This window comes from Mirounga leonina, unplaced genomic scaffold (assembly GCF_011800145.1).
Source record: "Mirounga leonina isolate KUSES-001 unplaced genomic scaffold, KU_Mleo_1.0 Mir_195, whole genome shotgun sequence".
Taxonomy (NCBI): Eukaryota; Metazoa; Chordata; class Mammalia; order Carnivora; family Phocidae; genus Mirounga; species Mirounga leonina.
In genome coordinates, this window is record NW_023270490.1 from 628499 (window position 1) to 640889 (window position 12391).

At 43.8% G+C, this 12391-nt stretch overlaps 1 protein-coding gene across 2 annotated transcripts in view; it reads left to right on the forward strand.

The window, feature by feature from the left end:
- The window catches only part of ARFGEF2 (ADP ribosylation factor guanine nucleotide exchange factor 2), a 93228-nt gene that overhangs the window by 34552 nt on the left and 46285 nt on the right, over positions 1-12391 (forward strand). The window contains exons 8-16 of one of the 2 annotated variants that reach the window (XM_035025357.1): positions 308-456; positions 3280-3410; positions 4549-4783; positions 5448-5547; positions 6281-6420; positions 8282-8390; positions 9052-9235; positions 11199-11310; positions 11914-12119. In XM_035025357.1, coding sequence (XP_034881248.1) covers positions 308-456; positions 3280-3410; positions 4549-4783; positions 5448-5547; positions 6281-6420; positions 8282-8390; positions 9052-9235; positions 11199-11310; positions 11914-12119 — 1366 coding nt within the window. Of the gene's footprint in view, positions 1-304; positions 457-3279; positions 3411-4548; positions 4784-5447; positions 5548-6280; positions 6421-8281; positions 8391-9051; positions 9236-11198; positions 11311-11913; positions 12120-12391 lie in introns of both variants that reach the window. The other variant, XM_035025356.1, reaches the window with a different exon arrangement.

The window sequence follows — 12391 nt, forward strand, 5'->3', positions numbered from 1 at the left end:
TTTTCCCGAAGTGGACAGGGGTGAGCAGGGCTGCTGTATTGCTCAGTTCTAGAGGCACCACTGACATGGACTGCAGTATGAATGAAACCTCTGGGGATTGGGGCTGTGGATAATAGACACATGAAAAGCCTGAGCACCACTTTGGTCAAGCCTTTTTCAATATTATGTCAGTCTCCTAGGGTGGTGGCAAAGGGCGAGCGGGAAAAAGCATGAGCTAGAAGATGATGTGAATAACTTCTCCCTGGTGTCAGACCTTTTGGGATGAGTACTAATTTCGTGATGATTTTTGCACTCGTGTTTTAAGAAGCAGCACAAAAGCACGGCCTGACAGAACCCGAGCAGGTCCTGGGTGAACTGGAGTGCCAGGAATGTGCTGTTCCTCCAGCAGCTGACGAAAACTCACAGACCAATGGGATAGCAGACGACAGGCAGTCCTTGTCGTCGGCGGATAATCTGGTATGTTGGTCATCCTCCTCCTATACAGACCCGTTTGGATTTTTACTTTCATAGAAGATGCAGAATGAAATCTCTAGCAGAAGAAGTGAGTGAAAACTAGCAGACCCTATTCAGTTAGTCACACAGTCCTGGCCTGATGTGCTTTGTATTAGTAGGTTCCATTCTTGGAATGTGCTACTGTTGGTTGTATATAGCATTGTTATTAAACCTTATTTATTCAGGCTTTTAAAAACTTCGGTTTCCTGGCCTTTCTTTTCTCTCAATCTACATTCATTATAGAAGAATAAGAAAATACAGAGAAGGAAAAATAGGGAAATAAAACTCATCCATAATCCCCTAATCTAGAGATAACCCTTGTTAACATTTTACTTATATCCTTCTAGATTTTTCTCTCCCTCTCATATTTTTTTCCACTTAAATGTAATCACATGACATACTCCTGCTTTGTAACCTGCTTTTGAAACTTAGTGTATATTACAAACATCCTTTCAGACCCATAGATCTGTCTGCCACATTATTTTTTTTTTAAATAGCTTTGTCGTTTTCTTGAAAATGCTGTATATAAACACTCAAAACAGGGAGAAATACGATGTTAACATCCCACCTGAACCCACTCTCTTCACCTTTTCACTGGTGTTTCTCAACCTTTTGCATTATCAGCGCCCATCCTCCCAGCCTTTTTATATATTTCTTTTTCTAACGCACCACCCCCTTTCATGAACTTTAAAGCCACTGATAAACCGGATATCTGTTTATAATTATACATGTACCTGTGCTTTATACATACAAAGAATAAGATTTTTCCCACCCCCTACCCCTCTGCCCCTCCACTAAGAACCAGTACCTGTCCCTGTCTTAGTCTGTTTGGGCTGCCATAACAGGATACCATAGATTGGGTGGCTTATAAACAATAGAAATGTATCCGTCACAGTTCTGGAGACGGGGGAGTCCAAGATCAAGGTATCGGCAGTTTTGGTGTCTGGTGAGGGCCTGTTTCCTGATTCATAAATGGCTGTCTTCTTAAGGACATTAATACTGTTCACGAGGACTCCTCCCTCTTGGTGTAATCACCTCCCAAATGCCCCACTTCCAAATACCATCACTTTGGGGATTAGATGTCAACCTCTGAGTGGGGGTGGAGGGGGCACAGGCATTCAGTCTGTAGCAGTCCCCGTGGGATTATGTCATCCCTATTAAGAATGCACTTACAGGGATGTACTCAAATCTGCACGAAGGACTCTTGCCTTATATACTAGGCTGTGACTTCTTTGTTTACTCAACACCGTTTTATGGACATCTTTTTTTTTTTTTTTAAAGATTTTCTTTCTTTATTTGACAAAGAAAGAGGGAAAGCACAAGTAGGCAGAGAGGCAAGCAGAGGGTGAGGGAGAAGCAGGCTCCCCGCAGAGCAGGGAGCCCGATGCGGGGCTCGATCCCAGAACCCTGGGATCATGACCTGAGCGGAAGGCAGACGCTTAACGACTGAGCCACCCAGGCGCCCCTGGACATCTTTTCACATCAGTACCTACAGACCTAATTGTTTCAGTGGTCATGTAAAATTCTGTCCTGTGGATTGCCATAATCTATTTTACCAGTTCCCTGTTAGGTTTTTATGTTACTTCCAGTTTTTTATCACAGGAAATAGTTCTGTAATGAGCATCCTTATAGATAAATCTTGTGCACATCCTTAATTCTTTCTTTAGGATAAATTCCTACAAGTGATATTGCTGGGTCACGAGTTGGAAGCTTTAAGGCTTTTGTTCCTTAACATCACATTAGCCTGCTAGGAAGGTAATGCTTGAATCTCTGCCCACCTGTAGGCTATCAGTGCTCATTTCCCCATTCCCTCATTAAAACTGGGCAATAGCCTTCATTCCAAATTTTGCTGGTCTGTTGGGAGAAAGATCCCGCCTTAATAATTAGTAGTAAGACTATTTAGGTTAATCTGTCATTTGCATTTCTTGGTGAATTGCTTATTCATGTTTTTTTTTTGCCTGTTTTTCATTTGGGTGGAAGGTTTCCGTGTTTTTCCTCAATGAATTATAAGGACTTTTTGTATGTCGAGCATATTAGTCTTTGTCATGTTACAAATATTTTTTAATGTAGCTTATTTTTAGTTAAAGAAGTATATTTTAAAATGCCTTATCATTTTCCCCCATCTATCCTGCAGTAGTGTTCTTAGAAATACTGTTATCCAAGCTAATATAATTACTTATACATGTGACCCTTAAATAATGCGGGGGCTAGGGGCACTGACCGCTGCCCCCCCATGCAGCCGAAAATCTGCATTTAACTTTTCACTCCCCCAGAACTTAATAACTACTGATAGCCTACTGTTGACCAGAAGCCTTACTAATAGGATAAACAATTGATTAACACATATTTCATATATGCATTACATATTGTATTCTTCCAATAAAGTAGACTAGAGAAAAAAATCTTAAGAGAAAATACATTTACAGTACTGTATTTATTGAAAAAAATCCGCATATAAGTGGCCCCATGCGGTTCAAACCCGTGTTGTTCAAGGGTCAACTGTATTTGTCTTAGAGTTTTAACGGTTTAACGTTTGCTCATTTATCATTTTAAGCCACCCATACCCACTTTTTGAAGGACAAGGAACAAGGTTTTAGAATTGCTAAAATGACTCCCCCATAGCTCCTATTTTGGCATATTGTCCTCTCCCCCACATTCCTCACTTCCCCATTGAATAAATAACAGAATTTTAAATTTCCATGAGATAATTCCATTCCTTATTTTTGAAAACGAGTTCTTCTTTTGTTTTGACTCCTTGATTTTTCTCTTACTTGTTTCTAATCTCAGGAATCAGATGCACAGGCCCATCAAGTGGCCACTAGGTTCTCTCACATTCTGCAGAAGGACGCCTTCCTGGTGTTTCGCTCCCTTTGCAAGCTGTCCATGAAACCCCTTGCTGAAGGCCCCCCAGATCCAAAGTAAGTGGACATCAGTTCTTGGCCATGTATGACCCAGATGACCCAGGAGGATGTTGGGGATTCCAGGAAACCCCAGTGCCCTGTCCCCTGGTTGGTGTGAATGCAGGAATTTACAGCTTTTCAGACTCCTGCTGTCTCTACAGCCCTTTCATAATGGATTGTCTCTGTGTCCACACCAAGATTTTGCCCAGTGTTGCTTTCCTTGGTTTATATGCAAAAAAGAGTTATTATGTTGAATGTGCACCCTCTTTTTTCTGACTAATGAATTTACTCTGATGCAGGGTGGGCAGAGGCAGGATGTGTACAAACCTTACTTCCCTGCCTTTGTGGGAAACCTCTGCTCCATGGGTACAGATTTAAGCCCCAGATGCATCCTAGAGAAGCCAAACCTTTCTTTGTAGTGAACCAGTTACTGCAGAGATGATAGCGCTTTTGACCTAGGGAGCTGCATTCACTCCTGGCTCGCTTGAAAGCACCTCCACAGCCATATGCGTTACTGAACCTCAGCTGAAAAATGTGACTGTGGGAAAGTGCCTTACAGGATCAATGACATGAGATGATATCATTGCATCCTGAGTGGGGGACCCTGCACTTTATGCGTTTGATTGTCACTGTTATTGTTAGTCGCTAACAATAATCCTCGACTCTTCTGTTGAGATATGATGACCGTTAAGGACTTGATTCAGGAAAGTTTTCTTCTTTCTGGCCCTGTGGGTGAGGGTGGAGAGCATGAGGCAGGTGGATAAAGAGCACTGTTTCCATTTCTCCGTAAAGACAGAGCAGGACACAGGGTTTAGTCTCACAGGTATGATGTAAAGTAACTGTTGTTGCAGAACCAGCATTCTGGAGTCAGTTTATACTTACTTTGCTCCTGCTAAATACCCTATTTTATGGCAGGGAGAAGAAAAGGATAGTAGGAGTTGGCAATTCTTGTCCTCATGGGCCTGCAGGTCCCAGGAGGACCCACCTGATGCCATCTGCCCTCACGCTCTAGGCATCTAGGTGCCGGTGCCAACTCTTAACTCGTTGGCTCTCAGAAAATTCTGCTTGCTGCTAGAGGAGCGAGTCCTTCTCAAGAAACCTGCTCTTTAAAATTGAATCTTTTAGCATTGTCACCATCTTTCCCTTCCTGTGCCAGATCCCACGAGCTGCGTTCCAAGGTGGTTTCCCTGCAGCTGCTCCTGTCTGTGCTGCAGAACGCCGGCCAGGTCTTCAGGACTCACGAGATGTTCATCAACGCAATCAAGCAGTATCTCTGTGTGGCGTTGTCCAAAAATGGCGTCTCCTCAGTGCCTGATGTCTTTGAGCTCTCTCTTGCCATTTTTCTTACTCTTCTTTCAAACTTCAAAATGCACTTGAAAATGCAAATAGAGGTATGGCCTCCAAAATGATTTTTTGGGTTTTGTTTGTTTCTTTTTTTGTATAATGGTTATACACAAAGAGTTGACTCCCGGTGACATAGTCACCAGGAACTAGACTTACACAGTCTACTTGCTGGCACCCCAACGAAGAACTTTTTGAATAAGTGAGAGAATACCTTTTCCTAAAAGTTTCTGCCCCCAAATCTTGCATGCTTTTCTAACCAAAAGTGTAAGTCGAGTGGCCCATGTGCTGGATTCAGTCCCCTGAACATCTTTGTTTAGCCTATAAATTGTTTGAAATGACCTGAACTAGTTGGCAAATTGAGAAGTCATTTTCATTTCATTTTACATAAAAATCCAGATTTCTGGTTTCTCTCAGAATTGTAACGCTAGTCCTCATCTTTGCCTGACAGCTCTTGGTGGTTGCTGAGGAGCAGCTGCTCCACCGGTGGGGGCTCCGTCCTCCGGGTCGCTGTGGTCCTGCCCCGCTAGCTGTTCCCACGGGAGGCCAGGGTTCCGCCACGCCTCAGCAGTGCGTGTGCGTGCACACGCTGCTCTTTTACTTCTCCCCAGGCTACCTCACTCGGAGCTGCCTGTTCCCTAAAGCCTTTGGGGGTTTTGAGCCCTAATTTAAATGGTATTAATTGGTGTCCCCCTTTGTCTTCATGTCATGTAGGTCTTTTTCAAAGAGATTTTCCTGAACATTTTAGAAACATCAACAAGTTCTTTTGAGCACAGGTGGATGGTCATTCAGACTCTGACAAGGATCTGTGCAGGTATTTTCACTCTGAGGGTGCTCATCCATTGACTTACCCAGAAATGCTTTTCCAGAATCCAGATTGAGACCTTTACCTCCTGCTGTTAGAGTGTTAATGCAGTGCTGGGAAACCTCACCTTAAAGGCTAATGCTAACCTAACGTCTAGTCCCTCTCCACTTCTTTAGAGGATGACCAGCTCAATTTGGTTTGTCCCGCACTTTGTGGTCTTCGCACAGAAAGTCCCACATCCTGGGAAGCCCCCTAATCCTGCAAAACCAGGATACAGGGTCACTCCACCTACAAACTGAATGCTTTGTTAGTCACAGGGTCCAAGATACTGATGCTGCCAACCCTTGATTGGATGCGAAGGTCAATTCAGATTTACTTTTTCACAGTACGATTATGTGGCTGTCAACCAAGCCTCCGACTTGTCTGTCATCAAACATAATTCCATAAGTCACACAACCTTAAGAGGTGGATCGGGCAGTTGATATCTCTTTCTTATGATGAAAATGAGCTTTGGAGAGGTGGAGTGAGGGGCTCAAAATTCCGGTTAGTGCCGAGGCAGGTGTCAGAAGAGGGCCTCCTGACTTCTAGTACATCTGACACACATTTCCTGAGGGATTCGTGGCTACCTGAGTCAGTGATTCAGTGGGAAGCATTTTTGAAAAAGGAATCTCATTTAATGAGAAAATGTAACTGCTTTGTCTGTTGGATCAGAATTTCTAATATCTCTGTGTTATTTTCCAAGACGCCCAGTGTGTTGTAGATATTTATGTCAACTACGACTGTGATTTAAATGCTGCTAACATTTTTGAGCGCCTCGTGAATGATTTATCCAAAATCGCTCAGGGAAGAAGTGGACACGAGCTGGGGATGACACCTTTGCAGGTAAAAACGCTGAAAACACCCATTTATATTTTTTTTAAAGATTTTTTATTCATTTCAGAGAGTGGGAGCATGAGCAGGGAGGAGAGTCAGAAGGAAAGGAAGGAGCAGACTCCCTGCTGAGCATGGAAGCCTGACACAGGGCTCCATCCCAGGAACCTGGGATCATGACCTGAGCAGAAGGCAGCCACTTAACCGACTGAGCCACCCAGGTGCCCCCCATTTATATTTAAAGTGCATTTGTTTCAGGGTGTCTGGGTGGCTCAGTCGGTTAGGCGTCTGACTCTTGATCTCAGCTCAGGAATTGATCTTAGGGTAGTGAGTTCAACCAGCGTGGATTTTATTTTTAAGGATCCATTTTTATTTGGGAAAAAAAAAAAAAGGTGCATTCATCTCCATGAACCTTTATTGAGTGCCACCATGTGCCAGACCAGCGCTGTCCTTGGTGCTAGGATTCAGCAGTGAACAAAGCACAGTGCACAACTGCTGTGGTCACGACATTTACAAGCAGACAATGGAGAAGCAAGCTGCAGAGAAGAATAAAGCAGGGATAAAGGGGTCCTAGAAATGGGGGTGCTGTCATTTTTAATGGGGTCACAAAGGTAGTCTCTCTGAGAAGGTGACATTTGAGCCAAGATCTGTAGGAAGTCAGTTCACTTACAGTCACCTTTCCAAAGCTTATATGAAAACAGGATCCTAGGCTCCAGTAAGGCAAAGGAAGTTGTCTCTTATCCAATTGCCTCATTAGAGTGCCCACACAGAGGATCTTAAGGTAAGGTCTCTGAAGGAACTGGTCAGAAGGTTTGTGAGCTGCCTGGAATTATGTGTAGAATTTTGGTGTATGGGCATTTTCCCTAGAAGGTCTGTAGGTGTCATTAGATTCACAGAGAGATCTGTGCCACCTTAGATGCTGTTTTGAGTAGAAAATATTTGCATTTCTTCAGGTTATCTGCGATTCACATTCAATTTTTTAAGAAATGCTACTTTTTAAAAAATTAGTATTTTTATTCATTTGTAGAGCAGGCCTTAAGATGGTATGCATTTGTGAGTGTTTGAAGAGTAAGAATGTGTCCAGAATCACTCATTTGTTTCATCATGTAAAATTCTTTTCTCTTTTTTTTTAGGGAGCGGGGGTCACTGGTTAAGACCCTGTTGATTTTTAATTTTTATTTATTTTAAGCAATTTTTTCCCTAAGATTTTATGTATTTATTTGAGAGAGAAAGAATGCCCGGGTGCATGTGCGTGAGGGGAGGGAGGGAGGGAGAGAGAATCCCAAGCAGACTCTGTACTGAGTGCCAAGCCTGATGTGGGGCTTGATCTCATGACCCTGAGATCATTGACCTGAGCTGAAACCAAGCATCAGACATTTAACCAGCTAAGCCACCCAGGCGCCACAACCCTGTTGGTTTATTAAAAAGGAAAGTGTCTTAAGTGTTTTTCGAATTACACAAGCAATGAATAACTTCCTTTTAAAAATCCAGATAACACTTGGGGCACCTGGCTGACTCAGTAGGTAGAACATGCAACTCTTGGTCTTGGGGTCATGAATTCAAGCTCCATGTTGAGCATAGAGTTTACTTAAAAAAAAAAAAAAATCCAGCTAACACTGTTCCTTTTAGGAAGGCACACATCTCCTGTTTTTCTACTAGGGTGTTTGTAATAAACAGCTTTAGAGATTTTCAGGGTTTTTGCAGTGAGCCCTTAATACTTTTGCCACCTGTTAACTTTTCCTTGGGTTCTGTGCTTAACAGCACCGAAGGTCAGTGATTATCTCGTATTCTCAGAGAATTCCATAGAGTCCTGTAGATGTCTGCACCCAGTGTATCTGTTAAGTCTCTGTGCCATGTCCCTTCTGTCCTTTAGGAGCTCAGTCTGAGGAAGAAAGGTTTGGAGTGCCTCGTGTCCATTCTCAAGTGTATGGTGGAATGGAGCAAAGACCTGTATGTGAATCCCAACCACCAGACCAGCCTCGGTGAGAGGGCTTGCTTGCCATAGCACCACCTCCATTCACAACATGACTGTTGGGAAAGTCATCTTTGTGTCACTGTCTTAGAATTAGCAAAACACTTTAGTTTGCTGACTGCCTTAAAGCTTCTGCTTTTTAATCCATCTGGATTTGGAGGGAACAGTGTGAGTTGTGCTCTTGCATCATTTTTCCAAATGGAGAGACAGTTATTCTGATTTTTTGAGTAGTCTCTCCTTCCCTCACCACCTTGAAGCACCACCTTTAGGATATACCAGATTTCCCTGTGGAAGTCCGTTTCTGAATTTTCTGTTCCATTCTACGGATTTGTCTGTTCTTGCATCATTACCACACTTTTCAGATGCCTTGAATTCTTTAGTGAGTTTGATAACTGTTAGGGCAGGTCTTCTTATTCATTGTTCTTCAAGTGTCTTCAGTTTTGGCACTTCTGTTCTTTCATGTGAATTTTAGAACTAGCTCATCAAGTTGACAAAAAAGTAAATTTTTAAGTGAAGTACCTGAGTGATACCAAGGTTTCATGCTTACAACTCTTACGGTATAAACTTTATTGTTACAGGTCTGGAAAAGGGAACCACAGAGTCAGACCTGAGCTCAGGTATGTCTGTATCCCATCTGTTGATTGAGTTTCCTTTGCTTTATGTCATCGCAGGTCAGGAGAGGCCCACAGATCAGGATCTAGGGGATGGGAAAGGCCTTGACATGGCAAGACGGAGCAGTGTGACGTCCATGGAGTCCACGGTGTCTTCGGGGACCCAGATGGCTGTCCAGGATGATCCAGAGCAGTTTGAGGTCATCAAGCAACAAAAGGACATTATCGAACATGGCATCGAGCTGTGAGTATGGCTGCTACTCCAGCCAAATCTCTTGGGGCCTCTGACAAAGCCATGTCTTCCCCGGGAACCTGGGACTGACTCCCCTAGGGGAATGCCTATTACAAAAGGCCAGTGCTGATGCTCACAGCCAAGCCTGACTGAGCCAGAGTGAGTGAGTGAGAGAGTGGGAGAGGGAGAGGGAGAGGCAGATTGAGATTGAAATTTAATAGCTTTGTGTAGTTGATGCCTGGTCTTTTTATTTTTATTTCACCTAATGCAAAAAATTAAACCAATTTAGAACATAAAAGTATGAAGCAAGAATGTTTAATCACTCATAAAATTATCATCTAAAGGAAATCAGCATTGGTAACTTTTTTCCAACTATATCTTAGGAACAGTTCCAACATACAGAAGAATTAAGCTTGTCGTATTAGCATTATTTAGGTATATTTTTTTCTGAACCATTTGAAAGTAATTTGCACCCATCATAATACCTCAGCCGTGTATCTTTGGAAAATGACATCCTCTCATAAGTGCATCATCATTATTACAAGCATTGGTAAATCTTAAGGTGTTTCTTTCCAGTCTCTCACACATAAAAATACGTAAACTCAGTCTCATATTCTGTCCCAACTTTTGAATGATTAGTTAACTTAGTAAATTTGGTTTGTTTTAAAAGCTGATGTTATAATACTTATGAAGTGTTGATCTCGTTTCCACTCTCCCCAGCCCTCTATCACCCCCAGTCTATTCTCCCCAAAGCAGCTAATCTTTTAAAAACTTAAAACAGGTCTTATCAGTCCCCCACCTAAATCATTCCACATTTCCCTCTCCTCATCACAGCCTGGTCCCACCTCCAACCCCCCACCCCCACTGACCTCATTTGCCAGTATCCGATCACACCGTGTGCTTTAGTCCCTTGAACACCTTGAGCTCTTCTCACCATTGTGCCCTCTGCTGGGAATACTCCTGGGTCTTTTTCCTCCCTCAGGCTTGGCGAAACCTCTCCTCCTCAAGGAGGCCTTCTGTAGCCTCCTGTCTGCAGGCTGCTCCTGCTCGCACCTGATCCATGTCCTTCCTGCGCAGCCCTTGCCCCAGCACAGAGCATTCTCCAGTGCGGGGCCTGGTAAATAGCACATTGAATTTATCCATAGTGAAGTATGCCTACCTTTAACAGGAAATACACACAGTACTTAAGCACTGTTAAAGGAAATCCCAATGTGGACAGTCTAGGGCTGTTATATTGGCTCTCATGGACAGCAAAGATCCAGGCTCTTTTAGTCTTTCTCCTTTACCATCCTTTTTTTTTTTTTTTTAGCGGGGGGGTGGTGCAGAGGAAGAGAGAGAATTTTAAGCAGGCTCCACACCCAACACAGAGCCCAACATGTGTCTCGATCTCACAACCCTGAGATTGTGACCTGAGCCGAAATCAAGAGTCAGATGCTTAACCAGTTGAGCCACCCAGGTGCCCCTCTGCTTCACCATCCTTAACACAATTTCCACCTTCAGTGTTGCCTCATGGTTTAAGGTGACTGCTAGAGCACCAGCCATCATACATATACTAGGGAATAAAGGGGAAACTGCAAAAAGAATATACCTCCCAGCCAAGCCAGCTTTGTTTAAGGATCCTTCCTGGAAGTACCCACACCATTTCTGCTCATATATCACAGGCCAGAACTTTATCACGTGGCCATACTTTAAGGGAGGCAGGAAAATGTAATTTTTATTCCAGGTGGTTGTGTGCCTGGCTAAACATCTAGGGCTCTGTTAGTGTTGGAGAAGAGGAGAACAGATGTTGGGTGACAGCCATTGGACCCTGCTATAGCTAGGTCAGAAATTAAAGGTGAAATTCAGAGAAGCCACCAGGACACACAGGACCTTCCTGAACTGATAGGCGATGACTTGTTCATGCCTCAAATGCCAGCTTTTTCTCTCCTCCAGATTTTGAAATAAGTAACCCATGTCCTCTCTCTTTTTGAAACAGTTTCAACAAGAAACCCAAGAGAGGCATCCAGTTTCTCCAGGAGCAGGGCATGTTGGGAACATCAGTTGAAGACATTGCCCAATTCCTGCACCAGGAGGAGCGCCTTGATTCTGTAAGATTGGGGGTTGGACGCTTGTGTGTAGGTTTTATCAGGTGCTTCTGAGACCCCGCCTAGCTTTAACCTAGAGCGTGGCTGACCCTCAGCGCAGTGGCTATTGTCCACTCCCTTGTTTATAGCTGTCCTACTTACTCCTTTGGCCAGTGTTGGCAAAAAGCTCCCAAGAGGGGGTTGTGTACTTGGTGGAACAGTGTCAGAACTAGAAGTGTCCTTTGACTGCTAGAAACTTCTTTGGTTACATACTGATGAGCAGGTTACAAAAATGGCTACATAACTAATAAAACCTGCCTAAGTGCATGATATCATCTTAGCAGTCAAAGGACACTGTCTGCAGCCCACCTCCCTCCTGAGTGTGTCCCATCATTCTTTCATCTTTAAGTCTCTTGTGCCTCCTCCTGTTCTGCCTGAGACAGGATAGACTGAGCCTGGAATGGGTGGGTGGGTGGGCAGGCTTGGAGTCGCCCAGCTTTTCTAGCAGGCCAGCCTGTTCTGGGTGTTGAGAGCAGGCTGTTCTGCCTCCCCACCCTGTCTGAAGGGTGTTTTACTGTGGGTTCACATATGACAATTTCTAGATGTGAGTGGATGTGTATGTTTCAGACCCAGGTAGGTGATTTTCTGGGAGACAGCACAAGGTTCAACAAGGAAGTGATGTATGCCTACGTGGACCAACTTGACTTCTGCGAAAAGGAATTTGTCTCAGCCCTACGGACATTTCTAGAAGGTTTCCGTCTACCTGGGGAAGCCCAGAAGATTGATCGACTAATGGAGAAATTTGCTGCAAGATACATAGAGTGCAACCAGGGGTAAGCGCTGTGTTGAAGTCCCTTCCATGTCATCTTTTTGTCTTGCCTCAGAGCACTGATCTTAGTTTGGTTGGGAGTTGAGTTTAATCTTTCTAAATCTGCGCCAAACAACTAACGTTTCTGTTACGATGTGCCAGACACTGCTGAGGGATTATCTCAGGTAAGACCTCACAGCTTCTGTTTGTGTCCCCTTTCTGCACACAGGGAGAGTGAGGACCAGAGAGGCTAAGTAACTTGCCCACATTTACACAGGTAGAGCCCACACTATCTTG